The sequence below is a fragment of the Mustela nigripes genome, chromosome 13, assembly GCF_022355385.1.
Source record: "Mustela nigripes isolate SB6536 chromosome 13, MUSNIG.SB6536, whole genome shotgun sequence".
Lineage (NCBI taxonomy): Eukaryota > Metazoa > Chordata > Mammalia > Carnivora > Mustelidae > Mustela > Mustela nigripes.
This window is the reverse complement of record NC_081569.1, coordinates 19142755-19168558: the sequence shown is the minus strand read 5'-3', so window position 1 is coordinate 19168558 and position 25804 is coordinate 19142755. Positions and strand designations below refer to the sequence as shown.

The window sequence follows — 25804 nt, the reverse complement described above, 5'->3', positions numbered from 1 at the left end:
GCCTGCTTCTCCCTCTGACCCTGCCTGCCACTCTGTCTGCCTGTGCTCGCTCTCATTCTCTCTCTCTCAAATAAATAAAATAAATAAAATCTTTTTAAAAAAATCATAATAGTACCCTATTTAGTTTACGTCTCTCTTATATTTTGTCATAGGCAGCCATAAGAAGTCACTTGTCCCTTTCTTCTTTCCGCCTAGACACATCTTAGCTATAGTCCATGAATTCTTTGCGTAGTTTTTCTGTTTTTCATGACTCAGGTGATAGTGTTACCCGTTTTTTGGCACCACATAACAAGAGTCCCTTTTCTTCATCCTCCAATGTATTTTCCTCACTGTCCTTCCAAGTCCTCACAGCGAGTCTCTAGCCTTCCAGCTCTTGCCCACCATCTGGCTCCAAAGTCAAGGCTGCATATTTTAGGCTTCCATTATAGCAGCACCCACATCTGGTACAAATTCTGTTCTCGTTGTCTATTAAAACATAAGGAATGTCCTAAAGCTTAGTTGCTTAAAATGGCCTTGGCCTTTTTCTTTCCTTTCCTTTCTTTAGAGATTTTATTTATTTATTTGACACAGAGAGACACAGTGAGAGAGGGAACACTAGCAGGGGGAGTGGGGAGGGAGAGGCAGGATTCCTGAGGAACAGGGAGCCCGATGTAGGACTTAATCCCAGGACCCTGGGATCATGACCTGAGCTGAAGGCAGACACTTAACCGACTGAGCCATCCAGGCGTCCCAGTTTTTTTTTTTTTTTTTTTAATTATTATCTCTAATGGTCTAAGTGTTAGGCTTATCAAGGTGGTTCTACATTGAGTTCCTTATATGACTGCATTCAGGTGGAGGCTGATGCCAGAATTGCTGGTTGAAATTCAAGTTACATTTGTTGAAATGCATAAAGATGAAGCTTACAGCATAAGAAATTTTCACACATGTGTGCATCTATATAATCACCACCTAAATCAAGACATAGAACAGTTCCATCCTTTTTAAAAAATATATTTTATTTACTTATTTACTTTAGAGGGAGAGAGACACAGAGAGAGCAGGGGAGGAACACATGGAGAAGGACCAACAGACTCCCAGCTCAGTGTGGAGCCCAGCACAGGGCTTGATCCCACGATCCTGAGATCATGACCTGAGCTGAAATCAAGAGTTGATTTCACCCAGGTGCCTTTAGGAGAGTTCCATCCTTTCATAAAGTCCTCTTGCTTCTTCCCAATCAATACCTGCCTCCCCTCTTCTCACCTGAGATGATCTTGCTGATTTCTCCTAACTGTAGATCACTTGTGCCTTGTCGTAAACTTCATACAATATTAGCTATTGTGTTTCTGGCTTCTTTCGTTCCACTTAATGTCTGAGATTCATCCAAATTTTGCGTATAATTTTCTTTCTATTGTTTGAGGTATTTCATTTTGTGACTATATAACAGGGTATTTATTTGTTCTCCTGTAGGTATACATTTACATTTACGTTGTTTCCACTTTGGAGCTATATACATGAAACTGTTACCAACATTTTTGTACCTGTCTTTTGGTGGACACAGGTACTCACTTCTCTTGCGCATATACCAGGAGTAGAATTGCTAGGTCATAGGATGGTAATGACTAATTTAAGAAAATATTGAATAGTTTTTAGTGGTTGACCCATATGCTGTTCCTTCCAGAAATGTATGAGTGTTCCAGTTACTCTACATGCTCCTCAACACTTGGTATTTATCAGTTTGTCGTTCGGGGAGGTACCATGGTATTATTCTGCATTTCCCTGATGAATAATAATATGACAGCCTTTCCATATGTTTATTGATCATTTGGATATACTTTTTTGTAAAATTCCTATTTAAGTTTTTTCTCCATCTTAAAAAACTGAGTTGTCTCTTTATTAATGATTTTTTAGGGGCTCTTTCTTTATTCTGATATGCGTCATTTGCTGAATGTGTATATTGTGAGTGTGTTTTTTCAGGCTGTGGCTTATGGATTCACTTTCTTAATGATGTCTTTTAGCCAACAGTTCTCATGTTTAACAAAGTCTGGTATATTATTCTTTTCTTTTCTGGTTAGGGCTTTTCATGCCCTCTTTAAGGAATCTTTGCCGATTTCAGAGTCATGAAAACAGTCTTCTTTTTTCTATTCTAGAAGCTTGATTGTATTTGTTTTCAGAGTCGAGGTTGATTTTTATTCACAGGTTTATCCAGTGGCTTCAGTACCATTTATTACTGCAGTAGAATCTTTTGTCCTAAACCATTATTTATTTCTGGATATTCACTCTGTTCTTTTGGTCCCTTTGTTATCTGCCCTTGCATTAACACCACATTGCTTTGACTATCGTAACTTACTGTAAGTATATATTGTCTTAATATCAGTAATTTAATTAAATTTTTAAATTTTATTCTTATTCAGGATCATTTTGGCTATTCTAGATTCTTTGTGCTTCCATACGAATTTTATATCATCCTTTTCATTTCCTAAAAAAAATAACTGATTGGGATTTTGATTGGAATTATGTTCATTCTATAGGTTAATTTGCAGATAATTGACACCTTGACCACATTGAGTTTTCCAATCTCTGGACATGGAAATTCTGTCTGTTCATTTAGTTCTTTCTTTTCCCTCAGCAGTATTTTATAACTTCTATTTTAGAGGTCTTGCACATCTTTCATCAGTTTATTCCTAGACAGTCTTTTGAGTGTATGTACTCTTCTTTGGCTCAGGTCATGATCTGAGGGCTGTAGAGACTGAACCCCACATCAGGCTCTGCACTGGGTGCCTCTCCCCTTACCCCTGCTTGTTGTCTCTCACTCTCTCTCTTTCAAAAAAAGAAAGAAATGAAAGTTAAAGCTGCAGTAAGCTCCATGTCCACCAGACTATTCCCCAGCCACACCCCATGGCAAAACAACAACAACAAACCTGAAAATACCAGAGATTGGCAAGAATGTGGAGAAACTCTAACTTGCATTGGTGGAAATGCAAAATGGTACTGCTGCTTTGTAAAACAGTTTGGCAGTTTCTTACACAATTAAACATATGCTTACCATGTGACCTATCAATTCCACTCCTACTTATTTACTTAAGAAAAACAAAAACATGCACATACAGAGACTTGTATCTGAATGTCCGCAGAAACCTTATTTACAGTAGTAAAACTGCAGAAAATAAGCTGTAAGCATAATGACATTTCTCGTCATAGGGCATACTTTCAAATCATTCCCAAACACATAAACTGTAAACATGATTAGCAATATTATGCAGAGTGGATTAAAAGTCCATTGATTATCTCCTGAGCCTAGCTTTAAAATAGTCTCTAGTCCAAACAAAAAAGCAAACACAATTTTTAGGATCTTGTTTAATCTGAACATATAGAGGCATCTGACATAGCCACAGAATAATTGCTGTCCTTTGTAATGATCTATTATTTTATAAAGACTTTCTAATTTAGTAAAAATGAAAGATAGGAAAACAACTTACTGAATGGCTGAGACCAGCTATCTACAACCAGATCGAAAAGTTACTCTGCTGAAGAGTAACAATGGAGTACTTTTAATTGATATGAAATGAGTGTTTTTTGTTATTTTAAAATATTATGTTTTATACTTCTTTAACTGTAAGAAAAAATTTTTCTACTTCATTAAAATATGCTGGGCTAGATCTGTGCCAGACATCCCTTAAGTGATTGACAAATGGTGAGAACCTAAGAAACCAGCAACAGAGATCATCTGATTGATACCTTGAAGAAAAAAAAGTTTACATAAACTAAGAACTTTGGTTGAAAGACTCTCTTTTCCTGTCCTGAGTGATTGAGCTGGGGATGCTGTTGATAGGTAGGGAGGAAGAGAAGACAGCTTATGACTTTATGGATACCAACCACTTAAGGTGTTATAAATCACAATTCTCAGCTTTATTTCTGTTTAAGACTAAATAGATCAAAACTAAATTTGCATGCAACATAGCATTCACGCTTATCAAGTTATAAAATGATTCTGCCTCTTAAGTAATAGAAAAATACTTGCTGTTTATCTAGAATGTATAAGGATTTTGGAATTTGTAGTTATAGAAAGTTTATATATACATAATAATATGTAATAACATACATAATATTATATATGACATATATAATTTCAATTACTAATTTTCAAAGAATTAACAGATTATATATACTATATATTATTATATAGTATAAAATAAAGATACTTAATGTGAAAATGAGACTGAGAGTACATTAATCTTTTTTTCATGATCCAGAAAGCTGCACACTTAAAACTGAGGGCACATTAACTACAAATTAACATAAAATGTAATCCCAAGTTAAGAAATATTCACTCCTAGTGTTACTTTGCATAGACTTATGGCCTGTCATGCCACATTTTAGCATTAAATATGTGTTTATCTTAAAGGAGGAATATCACCGACGTAACTTCACAGAAGTGCTCTCTCCCAACATGTACAACAGCAAACTATGGGAGACCTCAGGTCACTGGCAGCATTATAGCGAAAACATGTTTACCTTTGATATTGAAAAGGATACGTTTGCCCTAAAGCCCATGAACTGTCCAGGGCACTGGTGAGTATGAAAAGTGAAGCAGATCTTTGTTGCATAAGAGCACATAGCACACCTCATCACAGCTCTTAATAATACTAGTTTGCTTTTTTGGAGTTAACGGATTCCTTTAATCTGAGGAGTGGTGGATACCAGTCATCTTTACGAAGTTCTTTCACTCTGGGGAATGCATTTACTCTTCAAGATGTGTTTGATCTTGGGCAGGTGTGGAATCTTTGCTAGAAACCATTTAGTTTTTGCGCCTCTTAGAGATGGAATTATATATCAATTTTATTAAAATTATTATATTTGGTTTTGCAAGAGTAATACACTTTAAATATACCTATTTGCAGAACATTTAGTTCTTATATACTGAAAAGACTCGTGAAGTCAAAATCAGTGGGTTACTGGATTTCACAGATTCCAAGATGCCTTCCCACCCACTCTCTGACATTTCAACATCCCTGAAATTAGAATGCATCTTGTAATTGGGGTATCTTAGCTTTATGTCATAACTTCATGGTTATTTTCCTTTCTAGCAGTATATAATACAGTGATACATCTTACAGTCTTGTCTCAGATTTTTTTTGAAACAATATAGTTATCATAAAGCTGGTGTGCAAATTCAACCCTTTAAGACAAGTATACATCACAATAGGATGTGAACAGACATGAGTTTCCACAAAAAATATCCCAACTGTTGTAATTTTGTATCATCAGCATACATAGTTTCAAGTAAATTGGCCTTATAAGGTAAGTATAAAACCTCTAAGCAAACTGAACAAAATTCTTTGCCCTATTCAGCAAAGACAAAAAGAAGTTCAACCTTATGATGACAGCATGTAAAAAATATATATTTACCTTTAATTTTATGAAAATGGGTGTATAAACATTCATTTGCTCTCTTTTTAAACAGAAGTTGGAACCTAACCTAGAGTCTTGCATTCTCTGTGTTAACTCTTTAACTCAATTTCCTGTTAGGTAATATTTGAAGTTATAATCTGTGATTTCGGCTATAATTATAAATACATCTAAATGAAAGTAGGGAATGAAATTTTGATTTTCATACCTTGGAATAAGGAAGTAGGATCACAGTGGATTAGTGGTGATGGGATGAAAGCCAGGAGTGGTTTTTTTAGTCTTTTTTTTTTTTCTTCCAGAAGGGTGGTCTTTTATTCGATAGGGAACAATTCTTGAGCGCTTATGGTGCTTGATGCTAGAAATGCCAAAGAAATTAAGACATAGTCCATTTCCTCAGGGAAATGGGAAAACAGTCCATTTCCTCAGAGTCCATCTCCTCATGAGCAGAGTGGGACAGAAACAGATAGGTAGACAATCAGTTATGAAAATGTAAGTTCAGTGTCAAATTAGTGGCATGTTTGGGGTGATCTCAGAGTCTGAGGAGAGACTACCAGGCCCCATTTAGGGAAGTATCTAGGAGGGCTCCACTTAAGAAATAGACTTTGTGGGGCACCTGGGTGGCTCAGTCATTAAGCGTCTGCCTTGGCTCAGGTCATGATCCCAGGGTCCTGAGATCAAGCCCCGAATCAGGCTCCCTGCTTGTTGGGAGGCCCGCTTCTCTCTCTCCCACTCCCCCTACTTGTGTTTTCTCTCCTGCTGTCTCTCTCTCTCTGTCTCAAATAAATAAATAAAATATTTAAAAAGAAAAATTAGCCTTTGAAATGAACTGTACATAGTAAATGGAAATTCATTTGGTGAATAAGAATAGGGAACAGAATTTCTGAAAGAGATAATAGACAGGGTTCTTTCTCAGAGTGCTGCAGTGGTGTAAGTTCAATAATTGCTAGAAGATTTTTTTTTTTTTTTTTGAGAAAGAGAGAAAGTGAGCACAGGGAGGAACAGCAGGAGAGGGAGAGGGAACCCACATTGGGGCTCAGTCTTACAACCTTGAGATTATGACCCAAGCTGAAATCAAGAGTCAGATGCTTGACCAACTGGGGCACCAAGGAGCCCCTGAGGAATTTTTTTTTTTTAAACTGGTGATCTAAGAACCAGAATAAGGTCTTTACAAATCTTGAGGCTTAACTGTAACTTGTTAATATTTAGATAATCACTTAATCTTTTCTCTGCTGAGTAAAAGCTGTGTGTTGCTGCATCTTTTCTAGTCTAATGTTTGCTCATCGTCCACGATCATGGAGGGAAATGCCTATCAGATTCGCTGATTTTGGAGTGCTTCATAGGAATGAATTGTCAGGAACTTTAAGTGGCTTGACTCGAGTTCGGCGCTTCCAGCAGGACGATGCCCACATCTTCTGCACAGTAGAGCAGGTAATACAGGGTGAAGCATGGTCAACATAAATTCAGTGTGTTGCTCTGGATGCATCTCTTAGTTTCAGAGTCGCTCTAAAGTAATATGTCTGTTCTCATCTCTGAGGTCTTCTTCAGCTCTGACATTTTTGATCCTCTAATTTGGTAATAGATCTGTAATTTCTTATGATTTTATTATCTTTTCCTATCAAATTTCTTCCATTTTATTAACTTAAATACATTTATTGGAATATTTTAAGATATTTGGTAGAATTTTGTTTTTTTCTGTTCATTTTTCAGTATTGCCTAGAAGTGAGATTTTATTTTTTCAGGTTTTCATGTCAGTTTAAATAAAAATTGCCATGAAAAGCGTCAACTATCAAATTTGATTTGATAGCTAATTGACCTGCTTGACCTAATTGACATTCGTAGAACACTTCAACCAATAACAGCAGAGTATACATTCTTTGAAAATGTACACAGAATATTTACCAAAATAGACCATATTCTGGAACTAAAGGAATTATCAATAAATTTAAAGAGATTCAATTCATACAAAATAACATTCTCTGGCTGTAGTGGAATTAAAGTCAAAATCAGTAACAGCTATCTGAAAAACTCCCAAATATTTGGAAAGTAAATAACACACTTCTAAATAATCCATGGATCAAAGAAGAAATCAAAGGGGGCAATTAGCAAATATAATATATCAAAAGAAATGATGGAAATACAATATATCAAAATTTATGGGACAGCATTAAAATAGTACTTCAAGGGACATTTGTAGCACTACATGCCTGTATCAGAAAAGAATAATGGTTTCAAATAAGTAACCTCAGCTTCCACTTTAATAGACTAGAAAAAAAATACCAAATTATATCAGAAGTAAGCACAAGAAATAAAATAACAGCAGAAATCAATGAAATAGAAGAAAAGAAAAATAATACAAACCTCCAGTAAAAACCAAAGTCTAGTTCTCTGAGAAGATCAATAAAGTATAAACTTTTAGTCAGACTGATCAGGAAAAACAAGAAGATACAAATTAAAAATACTAGAAATGAGAGATATGACATTACTTCAGATTCTATAAATAGTAAAAGAATAGTAAGACAATATTATAAACAATTTTATGCCAGTAAACTTGGCAACTTAGATAAAATGGACAAATTCTTTGAAAGACAAACTACAGACTCACTCAAGAAGTAATAGATAATCTGAGTACTCTTCGTCTATTAAAGAAATTGAATTGGTAGTGAATGGCCTTTGCACAGAGAAATCCCCAGGTCATTACGGAATCCCTGGGGAATTCTACCAAGCACTGAAAGAAAAAGTAATATCAATTCTTCATATCCTTGCCAGGCATTAACAGAGACCTCCCACATACTTCATAGTGTCCGTGGAGAAACCCTGTGGGCCTAGACTTCCACCCTCTTCTGGCAGTAACAAGGTGCCTCTCCTAGTCCCTGTCTGAGTGCTGTTGGAGGAGGTCTAGTGGAGAGATAGGACTTTTACTACCACCCCACAGCAATGAGGCCATGCATTCAATGTGGTCAATAATGGCCATGTGAGGAGCAGTAACAAGATACTCCTACCTCACCCTGCCAACATGTTATCAGAGGAAACCTAGTGGGGAGCCATAAATCCCACCATCACCATCAGTAATGAGGAGCTCCTACTTTCATGGGTCCCCAGTAGAAAACCTAGACCCTCTATTCCTATTTTGCAGTAACCAGGAAGTACTTCACCCCCCCTGTTGGAGCAGAATCTATGGAAGCCAGCTACAGAGGCTTAAATAAAATGAAAGGTCTTATAACATTTTATCCAAATTTTAAATTTTATAAATCAAAAGTCATTCATGCCAAGAATTAGGAAAATCTCAACTTAATGAGAAAGGACAATCTACACTAATGTGGAGATGACAAAGATATTAGCATTATCTGACTAAAATTTTAAAGAAGCCATCATAAGAATGTCTTACCAAGCAAGTACAAATACATTTGGAAAAAAATGAAAACATAGCCTCAAGGAAGAAATAGAAAATCTCCGGAAATAAATAAAAGAGGGGTGCTTGGGTGGTGGCTCAGTTGGTTAAGTGACCAACTCTTGGTTTTGGCTCAGGTCATGATCTCAGGATCCTGGGATTGAGCCCCACATTGGGCTCCATGCAGGGTGTGGAGCCTGCTTGAAGATTCCCTCCCTTTACCCCTTCCCCTGCTCTCTTTCTCTTTCTCAGATAAATACGTCTTTTAAAAAAAAAGAAATAAAGGTATAAAGAAGAGCCAAATGAAAATCTTTGAACTGAAAAATATAACAACTGAAATAAAACAGTGGGTGGATTCATGAGTAGAAAGAAGGGGACAAAGAAAAGAATCCATGAACTTGAAGGCAACCATAGAAATGACCCAGTCTGAACAACAAAGAGAAAAGAGACTGGAAGAAAAGTGAACACAACTTCAGAGATCCGGGGGACTAAAAATGTCTAATATTTATGTCAACAAAGTTCTGGAAGAAGAGGGGAATAAGGATAAAAGTGAAAAGTACTCGAAGACATATGGCTGAAAACTTGCCAAATTTGGCAAAAGACATAAGTCTACAGATTCAAGAAGCTGAGAAAACTCTAAAACAGATAAGCCCAAAGAAATCCATATAAAGATAAAGCATAACCAAACTCCTGAAAACTAATGACAAAGAAAATTTCTGAAAGCAGTGAGAAGAAATTGACATTATCTTTAAGAAAAGTTTTTGTTTGTTTTGTTTTGTTTTTACACAAGAGCAGATTTCTCACCAAAAGCCACGGATGTCAGAAGGAAGTGAACAACACTTTTCAAATGCTGAAAGAGCTATCAATCCAGAATTCTATATACAGAAAAAATACCCTTCAGAAATGAAAGGGAAATCAAGACATCAAGCCTATCTTAAAATAATGGCTATTGGAAGTTCTCTAAACAGAAAGGAAGTGATTAAAAAAGGAGTCTTGGAACATCAAGAAGGAAGAAAGAAAAATCCTAAAAGTACAACATAATTTCATTTTCCTTTTGAGTTTTCTGAATTATGCTTGATGGTTGAAGCAAAAATTATAACACTGATATGGTTCTGACCATATGTAAGAGGAAATGTGTAAGGAAATTATACTATACGTGGAGTAAAGGAGGTAAGGTTCCTATACTCGAATTGGCAAAATGATGACGTCAGTAGGCTGTTATGTAATACCTAGAAAAACCACTTTAAAAAGATACACAGATATATGCTTAAAAATAGACAAAATGGAATTCTAAAAAATATAACATTAAGTCAAGGAAAAGCAGGAAAAAGAAAACAGAAATGAATAATAAGACCATACAAGAAGGAAACAATAAAAACAACACAAAAGACAAACTTAAATCCTAACATTTTAAATGTAGATGGTTAAAATAACCAATTAAAATGGAAATATATTAAAATGTATGGAGCACAGCAAAAGCAGTGCTAAAAAGTAAACAGATAGCACTAAATGCATATATTATAAAAGCAGAAAAGTCTCAAATCAATATCTAGGCTCTCATCTCAAGACCTAGAAAAAAAGAAGGGCAAAATAAACCCAAAATAACAAGGAAGGCTGGGTTAAAGACCAGAGCAGAAATCAATGAAACTGAAGACAGAAAAGCAATGGAAAAAAATAATGAGACAAAAAACTGTTTCCTTAAAAAGATTTAGAAATTGGTAAACTTCCTTCAAGACTAACAAAGAACAAAGTTGGGAAGACATAAATTACCAATATCAGGAATCAATAGGGGATATCACTAAAGACCTTGAAGACACCAAAAACGTAATAAATCACTATAATAAACAACTGTACAGGTCACCTGGGTTGTTAACTGAGTAGGTCACCTGCTCAGTTGTTAGGCGTCTGCTTTCAGCTCAGGTCACAATCCCAGGGTCCTAGGATCAAGCCTTGCATTGGGCTCCCTGCTCAATGGGAAGCCTGCTTCTCCCTCTCCTACTCCCCTGCTTGTGTTCCCTCTCTCTCTGTCACTCTCTGTCAAATAAATAAAATCTCAAAAAAATAAGTTTACTATACATAAATTAGTTTGGTAACTTAGTTGAAATGTACTAATTCCTTGAAAAGCACAAACTACCACAAATCACCTGATAGGAAATAAATCATTTGAAAAACCCCATCACTATTAAGGAAATAGAATTTGTCATTTAAAAATTCCCCCCAAATGGAATCTCCAAGCTCAGGTTTTTTTTCACTAGAGAATTCTATTGAACATTTAAAGAAGAATTAGTACCAAGTCTATACACCCTGTTCTGAAATAGGAGAGAATACTTCCTAGTTCATTTTATGAAGCTAGTATTAACTGATACTAAAACCAGACAGAACCACAGATCAGCATCCCACATGAATACAAATGCAAAAGTCCTTAATATACTATTAACAAATAGAATTCCACAATAGATTAAAATAATTACACATCATTAACACTTAGGTTTTGCCTTCAGGGATGTGAGGCTGATTCAGTGTCAGAAAATCTGTCAATGTAATCTACCGTATGACAGGCCCATTGGTGGGAATATAAAATTCAACAACATTTGGTCATTTTCTTAAAAACTTAAACACACACCTACCATATGACCCAGCCATCTTACTCCTTTTTTCCCCCCAAGAGAAAAAGAAAGCCCACGTCCATGCAAATACTTGAACAAAAAAGTTCATTGCAGCTTTATTCAAAATAGCTGAACTATTGGGGCGCCTGGGTGGCTCAGTGGGTTAAAGCCTCTGCCTTCAGCTCAGGTCATGATCTCAGGGTCCTGGGATCGAGCCCCACATCGGGCTCTCTGCTCAGCGGGGAGCCTGCTTCCTCCTGCCTCTCAGTCTACTTGTGATCTCTGTCTGTCAAATAAAAAAAAAAAAACCAAAAAAAAAAAAAAAATAGCTGAACTATAGAAACAACCCTAATGCCCAGTAATAGATGGATGTAAAAAGTAACTGTGGTACATGTACCAATGGAAAACTACTCAGCCATAGAGAGGAATGATCTATGGATACACATAACATGGGTTTATCTCAAAAATAATTATGCTGAGTGAAGAAAGCCAGCCACAACTAGAGCATGTGCTGCGTGATTTCACAGATGAAAACTCTGAAAAAGTCAAACTGGTCCGTAGTGACAGAATGCAGATCCTTGCCTGTGCCCCCCGCCCCTTCCTAAAGGGCTCTAGTTTTGTTGGCCCTATTCTGTTTGCATTTAAACATGCCTCCTTTCTCCCCACCCCCATGGGCCCTACCTCTGATCCCGCTGCACTCTCTGGGACCTCATTTATGTTCCATAAATCCTTAATTTTCTCTGGCCCCTGCCTGCCTCTAGCCTGATCACTTACCACCCTTCTGTGCCCTCTTTCCTGTCATACACAGCTCAGTCCCATGGCAGCTTCCAGTGGCTCCCTGGTTGTAGCCTGCTCCTCTGTCCTCTGGGTCCTTACTCTTAGTATTTCCTCTGCTCCAAAAACTGTGCCCTAGCTTTCCATTGAGAACTCTTAACTTGCCCTCTGGCTGCAGTTTGGCTATCACTTCCTCTGGACAGCGGCCCTTCCCCCTATTGTGTGGCACTGCTCATGGTGAGGTCGCCTTGCCTGTTTTTCTGTCTCCCTCCTGCCCCCGCCCCAACACTGGACTGGGAGCTGCTTGTAGCCTGCTCACACCTGACATATGGTGGGCATTCCCTGAATATTTGGTTAAGGAGTAGAAGAACAACCAAAACAGTGTCACCAACTATACTGTAAAAACATGCTTTATTTTTAAATTTAATTTAATTTGGTGTTAACTCTAGAATATTTTGTTTGCTCTCATTTCAGATTGAAGAAGAAATAAATGGCTGTTTGCAGTTTTTGCAATCTGTTTATTCAACATTTGGCTTCTCCTTTCAATTAAATTTGTCAACAAGGCCTGAAAACTTCCTAGGCGAGGTTGAGATATGGGACGAAGCTGAAAAGGTAGGGGGAGACAAAGTGCACACCTTCCTTTCTGGGAGCATGGAAACCACCGGAGTGACCGCAGTTACCTTGCGTGAGGCAGATGTCATGCTTTGAAATAGAAATGTTTAAATTGGAAGTTACGGGGTAAATATACAGATTGTAGAATGTGGCTGTCCAGTTTTATTCCTAATAGTGATAATAACAACACATTTGTTTCAAATAGTATAAGGTTTATATCAGGTCTTTGTTTGTACTCTCCCAGTGCCAGTCACTAACAACCACTTTCCTAAGTTTTAAAGGAATCCTCTAATTTGCAGGCACTCTTGGTGTGTGTGCAGCTTGTTTTAACCTGTTGCCTATTGAGCCGTCTTAGTGTGTCTCATAGATATAGATGCACACACCGATGCTTGAATCCCCTCCATAGTCACAGCCTCTGGTGCCATCTTCTCTCTAGACACAGAGACTCGCCTGTCACATCTCAGCTTTGGAAAACCAAGATTAAGGAGCTCATCATGCTTCTTTCTCTCTCTCCCTCTCTCTCTCTCTTTTCTTCTTACTAAATGCAAAAAGAATACAGTACATTTCCTGCATCAGTCTTTATTTGAAATGAGGATGGTATGGCCAGACACCACAGGAGTGCCTAAACCCTGACCTGCCTGTTAGTCCACCTCTTCATGGAATACTGGTGGATGCTGATCACAGAGATCTTTTAAGGACTTAAGAATCAGAGGAATACTGTATTGAGAGTGTGACAGTTTTCTGTTAGGTACCGAGGCAGGCAGAGACTGGGTAGAAGCAGTTTCAGCTTGAGATCTAATTAGGGCCTTCTCCTCCCCTCTGTCCCATGCCCATCCTAAAGGCACCTTCTTCCAGATCTGTTGCATGGAGGAAGAAAGTCAGCCTAGATAGTGTTCTGCTGCCTAGCCATATGGAAGTAGGAAGAGCAAAAGAGGGCACAGAGCTTGACTCTGGAACATCTTTTGCCTAGTTTCAAAGCTTAGCTCCATGAGTGAATTATAGAAGAAGCATTTAGGTCTGAAAAGGTGATGATGAAGATGGTGGTGATAACACCTACTGCATAAGGTTCTTGCGGGCTTAAGTGGAATAATTTATGTGAGGAATTTGTCATAGTGTCAGGCACATGTAAGTGTTAAGGAACTGTTATGTATTGTTATTATTTATTTTTTTAAAGATTTTTTTTTAAATTTATTTAGTCAGAGAGAGAGAGCGAGAGCGAGCACAGGCAGACAGGGTGGCAGGCAGAGTCAGAGGGAGAAGCAGGCTCCCCGTGGAGCAAGGAGCCCGATGTGGGACTCGATCCCAGGATGCCGGGATCATGACCTGAGCCGAAGGCATCTGCTTAACCAACTGAGCCACCCAGGCGTCCTTATGTATTGTTATTATTATTATTTTTTGTTATTTTTTTATTAATTTTTAAATTTTTTAATAAATTTATAATGTATTTTTATCCCCAGGGGTACAAGTCTGTGAATCACCAGGTTTACACACTTCACAGCACTCACCATAACACATACCCTCCCCAATGTCCATAACCCTACCACCCTCTCCCAATCCCCCTCCCCCCAGCAACCCTCAGCCTGTTTTGTGAGATTGAGTCTTTTATGGATTGTCTCCCACCCGATCCCATCTTCTTTCATTTTTTCTTTTCCTACCCCCAAACCTCCACGTTGCATCTCCACTTCCTAATGTGTGTTGTTATTATTAATAGTAGTAGTATTATCATCATTATTATCACTCCATACATGGAATGCAGGGGGCCAAAAAAGTGAGTGGACCAGTTGTGGGCCTGGCACGGGGAGAATGGGCTGGGCTGTCTCACAATCTTTTTGCTCTCTTTTAATTCACTGATTGTTCCCTCAGGAGATGGGAATCCTTCTACTCTGGGGAATTTCTCCCATAATATCTACCTCTGATCTGGGAATCAGTGAGATCACACACACACACATTAAAAAAAAAAAATTTTTTTTTTTATCTTCAGATGTCTCAAATGGTTTGAAAGAGATAGTAGTTAAGTCAGCCCCAAGGCCACATTGTTCCTGGGTCATCAAATCACTGTTATCTTATTTCTTATCTCAGATTGTGTGTAGTTATGGAACCCAGCAGAACTCACTAGAGAGCTGTGCAGTGTAACCATCAGATGATAGCTTGTCCAAATAACCAGAATGTCAGGAGCAAAAAATTCCCTAGATTTGAATGACATGAGTCCTGTTTCCTAGTAAGTTTCATCAAGAAATCTGTGACCTGAAGAAAAGCCACTTTTTTTGTGTGAAAATTAAAATCCACAAGATATAGTTTAATGTTCCAGCTCTCCAATTTTTTAATTTAACCTAAACTCGGCTATAGGGTCCCCTCTCACAGAAATGTGAAGGGGATCTTGGGCTGCTGCTTCAGCAGACCTGATCTGGCCTCTGCCCCTGGAATCTATGTAAATCCACCTGCTGCTTGGAGTTGGAATAACCCCTCTCCAAATCTCTCCCACATCTTACTTTTCCAGCATTCCAGTGAGTCATTAAGCTCTCTAAGAACATTCCAAGCCCACACCCACAAAATTTCAAGCAAATTGATACGTTTAAAGCCCAGCATGTACCACAACGTGATATTGGAAGCCAAAGACTTGGTTTACCTGGGAAAGGATATCCAGCCAGAAGAGGAGAAAAGGAGATATTGATTTCTCCTCTACTAGGGTGCAGGCAGTATCCACAGATGTTAATTACAGTGGTTCAGTCTCCCGTATGTTGCATAAACCAAAGGCTTTCTTAGCCTTGGCTGTTCCTATCAGGCCGTGTGATTACTGTGTCCTCAGAGGCCCAGTGAGGATCAGTGCCCTTTACTTTATGCTTTCCCCCTAAAACTGGCCCTTCTTTGGCTTTTTAATTCCCTGGGAGACTTCTAAATTCTCCCCATCACTTAGTTGCCTTCTCCAGCACAGCCTCATTTTCTCTGGGAATATATCCCGGTATGCAGAAGCAGCATAAGGCAGAGGCTAGCCTCCCAGCCTGTGAAGTGAATCTTTGATGGTGGACTTCTCCAGTCCTAGGTAGAATGCAAGCTATTCTAGTAGTATCAGGCCCATGAGGGAGCCTCCTGGGATCTCAGCCAAGACCAGCACTCTAACTGAGATCCTGGAGAAGCCTGCCAGGACGCCACAAGTCAGCTTTCTTGATGACTCTGGCTTCAGCCCCCAGGCACCACCACTGCTTTGACTTCCCTGTCAGCAGTCTACTACCAAATGTCAACCCCTTCATGGGCACAGATAGATTGAGGTGATGACAAGACTTTGGATACTGGTTTGGCAGTATTCTGGCCAGGGACTTAGGAATGCCCAGATGCTTCCCAGGGAAGCTATGTCCATAGGAAATAGCCAAAAGACTCAAAGACACTTACATTAATACTTATACCCAAACACCATCAGTTCTGAGGGTTTTCGCTATAGGCTATCGTTAAAGAATTTATGTGGCTTAGGCTGAAGATCAAAGTGGGCCTCCTGTTCCTACCCGCTATAAAACATAAAGGATGCCTCTCCCCAGCTACATGTACAGAGGTATGGAAAAGCAAGAGACAGTGGCAGGGCCCTTCCCCTTGGCTTTCTTGCCTACCTAAACACAGATGGAAGGGAGGACACACAGTGGATAAAGGAGAAGGATCAAAGTCTTCATGCCTTTTAATGAGTGGAGGCCTCACCTATGAAGAGCTGGGAAGTGTGTAGGCAGAGGGGGCCTGCAATGGTTTCCCTCAACACTTGTCTGGAACAAGTGTAACAGCTTAGTACATTGTCTTTTAATTTTTCCAGTTACAGTGTGTATGAGAGCAAGTACTATCTTAATCATCATTATGTAGTCCCTGCTCAGTAACTTATTGGATATAAAACACACCCAACAAGTAAATGTTAAGCTAAAATAGAATATAATTAAGATTTGTAATAACTTACTTTTTTGAGTTATGTGGCAAAGAATAGAGAGTACAATGACGTATAAGTTTTAAATGTTCTCTTCTTAAAAAAAAAATAGCAACTACAGAACAGCTTGGTGGAATTTGGAAAGCCATGGAAGATGAACCCAGGAGATGGAGCATTTTATGGCCCTAAAGTAAGTAGATTGTATGCCTCAAAAAGAGTAAAATTTAAAGGAAAAATGAAAGCTGTCTTTAAGCAAACATCATTTAATTTACAGATTGATATAAAAATCAAGGATGCTATTGGCAGATATCATCAATGTGCCACAATTCAGCTGGACTTCCAACTACCTATTAGATTTAATCTTACATATGTTAGGTGAGTAATTGAATATGACAAGTAATATAGTACTAATATGACAATCATTTGTCATTTGAGCATTAGCAATGCAAAAATAAACATCAATACATAGACCAGTAAATATCTAGTACTATGTGTGATATACTCATATATTTTTTATACATACTATTTTCTCGAGATTTTATTTGAATTCCAGTTAGTTCACGTACAGTGTAATGCCAGTTTCAGGGGTACAAGTTAGTGACTCAAACTTTCATACAAAACAGCTCAGCAACAACAGTGCACTCCTTAATCCCCATCACCTACTTCACCCATCCCCCTACCCTGTCCCATCAGTTTGTTCTCTACTGTTTCTTGATTTGTCTGTTTCTTAATTTGTCTCTCTTTCTCCCCCCCACCCCTTTGCTTGTTTGTTTTGTTTCTGTAATTCCATGTATAAATGTCTGTCTCTGACTTATTTCGCTTAGCATAATACTCTCTATCTCCATTCATGTTGTTGCAAATGGCACGGTTTCATTCCTTTTTTGTGGACGAATAATATTCCATTGTATATATATATATCACTTCTTTTAAAATTTTTTTTATTTATTTGAGAGAGACAGAGAAAGGGAGCACAAGCAGGGGCAGAGGCAGAGGGAGAAGCAGACTCCCCACTGAGCAAGGAGCCTGACACCAGGCTTGATTCCAGGACCCCAGGATCATGACCTGAGCTGAAGGCAGACATTTAACAAACTGAGCCACCCAAACACCCCTTCCTACTTCCTCTGTATCCATTCATTGATCGATGCACTCTTTGGCTGTTTGCCTAGTTTGGCTATTGTAGATAATGCTGCTGTAAACATCAGGGTGCATGTAGCCTTTTGAATTAGTATTTTTGTATTCTTTGGATAAATACCTAGTAGTGCAATTGCTGGATCATAGGGTAGTTCTATTTTTAACTTTTTGAGGAACCCCCATACTGTTTTCCATAGCAGCTGTACCAGTTCGTATTCCCACCAACAGTATAAGAGGGTTCCCCTTTCTCCATATGCTCTCCATTACCTGTTGTTTCTTGTGTTGTTGATTAAGCCATTCTGACAGGTACGATGTAGTTTTGATTTGCATTTGATTTCATTGTAGTTTTGATTTGCATCTCCTTGAAGGTGAGTGATATTGAGCATCTTTTCACGTGTCTGTTGGCCATCTGGATGCCTTCTTTGGAAAAATGATGATTCATGTCTTCTGCCCATTTTTTAAATTGGATTACTTGGTTTTTTGTGTGTTGATTTGTATGAAAATTCTTTATGTATTTTGGAGACTAACCCTTTATTAGATACATCATTTGCAAATATCTTCTCCCATTCAGAAGGCTACGATTTAGTTTTGTTTCCTTCATTGTCAGAAGCTCTTTATTTTGATTTTGCCCAATAGTTTATTTTTTATTTTATTTCCCTTGCTTCAGAAGACATTTCTAGAAAGAAGTTGCTATGGTTATTGTCAAAGAAGTTATTGCCTGTGTCCTCTTCTAGGATTTTTATGGTTTTGGGTCTGACATTTAGGTCTTTAATCCATTTTGAATTTATTTGGTGTAAGGAAGTAGTCCAGTTTTTGTTTTTTGCATATAGCTGTCCAGTTTTCCCAACACTGGTTGTTGAAGAGACTATCTTTTCCCCATTGGATGTTATTTCCTGCTTTGTTGAACATTAATTGACCATGTAATTGTAGATTCGTTTCAGGGTTTTCAGTTCTTTTCTATTGATCTATCTGTTTTTGTTCCAATATCATACTGTTTTGATTACTACAGCTTTGTAATATAACTTGAAGTCCAGAATTGTGGTGCCTCTACCTTTTTTTCTTTTTCAAGATTGCTTTGGCTATTTGGATTCCATACAAATTTAGGATTGTTTGTTCTAGCTCTGAAGAATGCTGTTGGTATTTTGGTAGGGGTTGCATTACATGTGCAGATTGCTTTGGGTAGTATGGACATTTTAACAATATTTGTTCTTCCAATCCATGAGCATGGAATGTCTTTCCATTTCTTTGTGTCACCTTCAACTTCTTCCATCAGTGTTTTATAGTTTTCAGAGTACAGGTCTTTCATCTCTTTGGGCAGGTTCATTCTTGGGTATCTTATTGTTTTTGGTATAGTTGTAAATGGGATTGATTCCTTAATTTTCTCTTGTTTTATTATTAGTGTATAGAAATGCAACAGATTTCTGTACATTGATTTTATATCACACGGATTTGCTCAATTCATGTATCAGTTTTAGCAGTTTTTTGGTGGATTCTTTGGGGTTTTCTACACAGAGTATCATGTCATCTGTAAATTGTGAAAGTTTTACTTCTTCCTTGCTAATTTGAACGCCTTATATTTCTTTTTGTCATCTGATTGCTGAAGCTAGGACTTGCAGTACTATGTTGAATAAAAGTGGTGAGAGTGGACATCCCTGTCTTGTTCCCGACTGTGGAGGAAAAGCTCTCAGTTTTTTCCCATTAAGGATGATATTAGCCATGGATTTTTCAAATATAGCCTTTATGATGTTTCTCTAAATCTACTTTATTGACAGGGTTGTTGTTTTTTTTTTTTTATCATGAATGGGTATTTTACTTTGTAAAGTGCTTTTTCTGCATCTATTGAAATAATCACATGGTTCATATTCCTTTCATTAATGTGATATATCATGTTGATTGATTTGTGAATATTGAACCACCCTTGCAACTCAGGAATAAATCTCACTTGATTGTGGTGAACAATTATTTTTTAACACATTGTTGGATTCAGTTTGCAAATATTTTATTGAGGATTTTTGCGTCTATGTTCACCAGAGATATTAACCTATACTTCTCTCTCTCTCTCTCTCTTTTTTTTTTTTTTGGTGGTATCTTTATCTGATTTTGTTATCAGAGTTATGCTGGCTTCATGGAGTGAATTTGGAATTTTTCCTTCCTTTTATTTTTTTGAGGAATAGTTTGAGAAGAATAGGTGTTAACTCTTCTTTAAATGCTTGGTGGAATTTACCAGTCTAGTACTGGACTTTTGTTTGTTCGGAGTTTTTCAGGACTGATTCCATTTCTTTGCTGGTTATCAGTTTGTTCAAGTTTTCTATTTCTTCCTGTTTTAGTTTTGGTGATTCACATGTTTCTAGAAATGTATTCATTTCTTCTAGGTTGTCCAATTTGTTGGCATATAGTTTTTCATAATGTTCTCTTATAATTAGTTATATTTCTGTGGTATTGGTTGATATTTCTCCTCTCTCACTTGTGATTTTATTTATTTAGGTCCTTTCTCTTTTCTTTTTTTTTTTCTTTCTCTTTCTTTTCTTATAACCAGAGGTTTATTAATTTTACTAATTTTTTTAAAAATCAGTTCTTAGTTTCATTGATCTGTTCTATTGTTTTAGTTTCTATATCATTTATTTCTGCTCTAATCTTGATTATTTCCTTCTGCTGATGTTAGGTTTCATTTGTTGTTCTTTTTTCCAGCTCTATTAAGTGTAGGGTTAGGTTATTCATTTGAGATTTTTCTTGCTTCTTAATGTAGTCCTGTATTGCTATAAACTCCCCTCTTATGACCACTTCACTGCATCCCAAAGATTTTGGACACTTATGTTTTCATTTTCATTTGTTTCAATGTATTTTTCAATTTCTTCTTTTCTTTTCTTGTTGGCGCATTCATTTTTTTAGTACCATGTTATTCAACTTGCATGTATTTATGGTCTTTCCAGACTTTTTCTTGTGGCTGAGTTCTGTTTTCACAGCATTGTGGTCAGAAAGTGCATGGTATGATTTTATCTTTTTAAATTTGTTGAGGTCTATTTTGTGACCTAATATTTGATCTATTCTGGAGAATGTTACATGTGCACTTGAAAATAATATGTATTCTGCTGTCTTAGGACATAATGTTCTGAATATATCTGTTAAGTTCATTTGCTTCTGTGTGTCACTCAAAGCCATTGTTTCTTGTTCTGTTTAGATGATCCATCCATTGATGTGAGTGGGGTGTTAAAGTTCCATAATATTATTGTGTTATTATCAATGAGTTCCTTTATTTTTGTTGCTAATTATTTTACATATTTGGATGCTCCTATATTGGGTGCATAACTATTTACAGTTGGTATATCTTCTTGTTGGATTGTCCCCTTTATGATTATACAGTGTCCTTTGCCTCTTGTTACAGTCTTGTTTTAAAGTTTAGTTTGTCCAGTGTAAGTATTGTTACACTGGCTTTCTTTTAACATCTATTTGCATGATAAATGTTTCTTCATCCTCTCACTTTCAATCTGCAGATGTTTTTAGGTCTAAACTGAGACTCTTGTAGGCAGTGTTTGATGGTTATTTTTTTTTAATCCATTATGACACCCTGTGTCTTTTGATTGGAGCATATCGTCCATCTACATTCAAAGTAATTATTGATAGATATGTATTTATTGCCATTTTATTATTTGTTTTGTGGTTGTTTCTGGAGATTTTCACTGATCCTTTCTGTCTTTCATGTTTTGCTGATTTTGTTTAGTGATATATTTGGATTACTTTGTCTTATTCTTTACATGTTTATTTACTGGTTTTGATATATGATTACTATTAGGTTTGCATATAACCTCCTCTGCATATAGCAGTCTATATTAAGTTGATGGTCGTTTAAGTTTGAACCCATTCTTTTCTCCTCTCCTCCCCATGTTTTAGGCACCTGTTTTAGACATAACCTTATTTTCTGAATTCTTTGATTTTTTTTTTTTTTGTTTTGTTTTACAGAAATACTCATTTTACTGCTTTCGTGTTTCCCACGTTTATACTATCACTTTTGGTCTCTCAAAGAATCCCCTTTACTATTTTTTGTAGGGCTGGTTTAGTGGTCATGAACTCCTTCCGTTCTTGTTTGTGAAACTTTTTATCTCTCCTTCTATTCTGATGGGGTCTTTACCTGGTTTGGGGATCAGGGTAATACTGTCTTCATAAAAAGAAGCTTTCTGGAAGCTTGCTTTCTGTTTCTATTTTTTGAAACAGCTTCAGGAGAATAGGTATTATTTCTTCTTCAAATGTTTGGTAGAATTCCCCAGGGAATCCATCAGGTCCTTGGCTTTTGTTTTTTGGAAGGTTTTTGATCACTGCTTCAATCTCATTACTAGATATTGGTCTATTCAGGTTATCGATTTCTTCCTGATTCAGTTTTGGAAGTTTATATGTTTCCAGGAATGCATCCATTTTTACTCAGCCATGAAAAAGAATGAGATCTTGCCATTTGCAACAACATGGGTAGAGCCAGAGCGTATAATGCCAAGCAAATAAGCCAGTCAGAGAAAGACAAATACCATATGATATCATTCATACATGGAAACAAAAATGAACAAAGGAAGAAAAAGAGATAAACAAAAAACAGACTCTCGATTATTGGAGAATAGATGATTACCAGAGGGGTAGTGGGTAGGGGATTAAGGGGATAAAGGGGATTAAGAGTCACTTGTCATGATGAGCACTGGTTAATATATGGAATTACTGAATCACTGTATTGTACACCTGAAACTAATATAACACTGTATGTTAACTACACTGGAATTTTTTAAAAATCCATCAGAGTAGGAGAAGAAAATGTAGTGAATATTTCTGTTATGTTGGAGAAGTTTCTTTCTTTACATAATGTTACTGTTAAAGTTCATAAAGGAAAAGACAACTTTGGGTATCTGGATGGCTCAGTGAGTTAAGCATCTGCCTTCAGCTCAGATCATGATCTCAGGGCTCCCTGTTCGGTGGAAAATCTGCTTCTCCCACTCCCTTTGTCCCTCCCCTCCACTCATATTCTCTCTCGCTGTCTCTCTCTCTCTCAAACAAACAAACAAATAAATAAATATCTAAAAAAAATAAAAAAGAGAGAAAGAAAGACAGCTTTGACTTGCCCCAAATTAAAAACTCATGATAGAAAAGATAGTATAAAAACAGGCAAAGGACAAGTAAATAAATGTGCTTGGAAGAAGTATTTTCAAATTCCCACATTAGAAAAGAAGTTAATTTCCTTGGGCGCCTGGGTGGCTCAGTGGGTTAAGCCGCTGCCTTCGGCTCAGGTCATGATCTCAGGGTCCTGAGATCGAGGCCCGCATCGGGCTCTCTGCTCAGCAGGAGCCTGCTCCCCCCCCCCCCCTGCCTCTGTCTGCTTGTGATCTCTCTCTGTCAAATAAATAAATAAAATCTTAAAAAAAAAAAAAAAAGAAGTTAATTTCCTTAATGTATCTTTAGATATTTGTTTACTGTATATAAATACTGTATATATATATACTGTATATATAACATATATAGTATATATATACTGCATATACAGTATATATATACAGTATATATATGTTTGCTATATATATATAATACTATATATAGACACTTTTGCACATATATGTTTAAAAATCATCGCCCCCCACTCCCACTAGACAATGGACAAGGGACACAGTAGGCAACTGAAGTAAAAGAAATATAAGCAATTGGGGCACCTGGCTGGCTCAGTGGGTTAAAGCCTCTGCCTTTGGCTCAGGTCATGATCTCAGGGTCCTGGGATCGAGTCCGGCATCGGGCTCTCTGCTCAGCAGGGAGCCTGCTTCCTCCTCTCTCTCTACCTGCCTCTCTGTCTACTTGTGATCTCTGCTGCTCAAATAAATAAATAAAATCTTTTTTAAAAAAAGAAATATAAGCAATCATTGAACATGTAAATTGACATTCAACTTAACTAATTATAGCAGTGCAATTTTTTTTCAAATTTCATTTTCTGACTTTATAACTCACAAAATGATTCATCCCATGATTCATCTCTAGTGTTTATGAGAAAATAAGAACAAAATCTGTTTTTTAAAGATTTATTCATTTTAGAGACAGAGAGAGCATGGGGTTGGGGTGGAGGAAAGGGACAGGGAGAGAGAGAATCTCAAGCAGGCTCCCTGTTGAGCACAGAGCCCGACCTGGGGCTCCATCCCGGATCCTGAGATCATCGGCTGAGCGGAAACTAAGAGTCCATCCTTCAACTGACTACACCACCCAGGTGCCCCAAGAAAATGAGAATTTAGAAACAAATCAATATTCTTTATTCAGTTTTTGACAATTGTTCAACATATTACTGTTGAAGTAAGCCATTGTTCAAAATAAAGTTAATTTTGAAAAAATTATGATTTGTAAGATTGTCTGTCAGTATTACTAAACTGAGTAGCCAGTAGTTTAGAATAAAAGATAATCAGTAGACTTATAGTAGAAATAGTGCTCTAATATTACCTTGCCTTTTCCTACATAATATACTTCATTTTTGTTTGGTTCGTATTATTATCTTTAATTCATGACACATTATATGCTTAAAGATGATTTATGAGGAATCAATTGTTTTTCCTAGTTCAGAAGAATAACTTTTAAATAGAAGGCAAGAAGATAAAGTTATTACTGAATCTTAAGAGAATACATAAATGTTTAATTTTCATTTTTTAGTAAGGATGGAGATGACAAGAGGAACCCCGTGATCATTCATCGAGCCGTTTTGGGGTCAGTGGAGAGAATGATAGCCATCCTGTCAGAAAACTATGCGGGGAAATGGTAAGTAATACAGAAAAGAAAAACTGTCTATCATCTTGAAATATCATATCTAACAAGATAGGATTACTGCAAAAAAAAAAAAAAAATTGGTGGCTCCTGCGTTGTAATTAGCAAGTATCCAAACAGCAAGTGGTCAATTCTTGTTGAATCTACCAGGTCAGGAAACCAAAACAAAGAAGACAAAAGCAGTGTAGCCTAAGACTGTATCATTTACCTTTCAGGGCATGTGGTAGAATTGAAGAGTTATCTTTTCACCTATTTCAAGCCCTTTAAAGATCTAGTTGCGTCTGGTGACCCTAGGAGTACCTTTCTACCTCCTGCTGAATGGCCATCCCTCCTTCAGCCCGTGTTGTTCACCTCCTGGGGGTCCCCATTCAACATGGGGAGAAAAGCACCTAAACCTGGTTCAGAAATGGCTCTGAATGATACTTTGGCACAAACCCAATGAGGACAGCTACAGTACCACTTAGGAAAGAAGTGTGGCAGGGAAACACCCCCGAGGGCAGAAATTTGAGTGCATCTCACAGTCCTCTTCCCTTGGAAGGCAAAATGGCCAGACCCATTCCTGGGCTCTGGTGACTGCTTTGACCTAGAAGTAATTAGATTGGAAAGTAAATGACAAGTAGATTTGGGGGAGAAGAATGTGGATCATTGCTCAGAATGCCCTTGAAGGTGGTGTCACCCACACCAAACCCTTACTGTGGGTTGTTTTTAAAGATTCAAATAAAGGAGGACCCATTCTAGGGTTACCATCAGCTCCATTCTTCCCCTAGTGACTGCTCCGTGGTTCACGAACAAAGTGGCCACTTGCGGATTCGGGATCAATAACATAACCACCCCCCCAAGTTCCACCTGGCTATGCCTCTTCCAAGGCCTCAATCTGCCATCAGTAGTGATCAATACTGACCCCTTCTATGGAACCATAACCCCGGGGAACCATCAGCTTTCTGGTTCCTTCTCATCATGCAAGTGCCAGTGACTTGTCCTTGCTGGAGAAGGGACCAACTCTGGAATTTGCTTAGCTCCCCCTTCCTCCCATGCTTCTGTCAACAGCACCATGTAAATACTTACTTGAGTCTTGACTGACAGAAACACAATAATGCTTCCGGCCCTGGAAGTAATTTTTTTTAACAAAAGAAGTAAGGCACCGAGCTGACGTTGAGATTTGCTAGTATTACTATGCCCCCGAGGCAGCTCGCCTTGCTGGCAGTCAAGGCACCAGGTGGCAGGTGATCCATCTTGTCGTAGCAG

The 25804-nt window shown here is 37.6% G+C and overlaps 1 protein-coding gene across 3 annotated transcripts in view; it reads left to right on the top strand.

Annotated features, from left to right (window-relative positions):
* The window catches only part of TARS3 (threonyl-tRNA synthetase 3), a 60996-nt gene that overhangs the window by 29834 nt on the left and 5358 nt on the right, over nucleotides 1-25804 (top strand). For all 3 annotated transcript variants that reach the window (XR_009399017.1, XR_009399016.1, XM_059371688.1), the window contains exons 10-15: nucleotides 4382-4548; nucleotides 6651-6813; nucleotides 12628-12765; nucleotides 16776-16853; nucleotides 16938-17038; nucleotides 24449-24553. Coding sequence is in view for 1 of the 3 variants with exons in the window: in XM_059371688.1 (XP_059227671.1) it covers nucleotides 4382-4548; nucleotides 6651-6813; nucleotides 12628-12765; nucleotides 16776-16853; nucleotides 16938-17038; nucleotides 24449-24553 (752 nt within the window). In the remaining 2 variants the exon portion in view is untranslated. The remainder of the gene's footprint in view (nucleotides 1-4381; nucleotides 4549-6650; nucleotides 6814-12627; nucleotides 12766-16775; nucleotides 16854-16937; nucleotides 17039-24448; nucleotides 24554-25804) is intronic.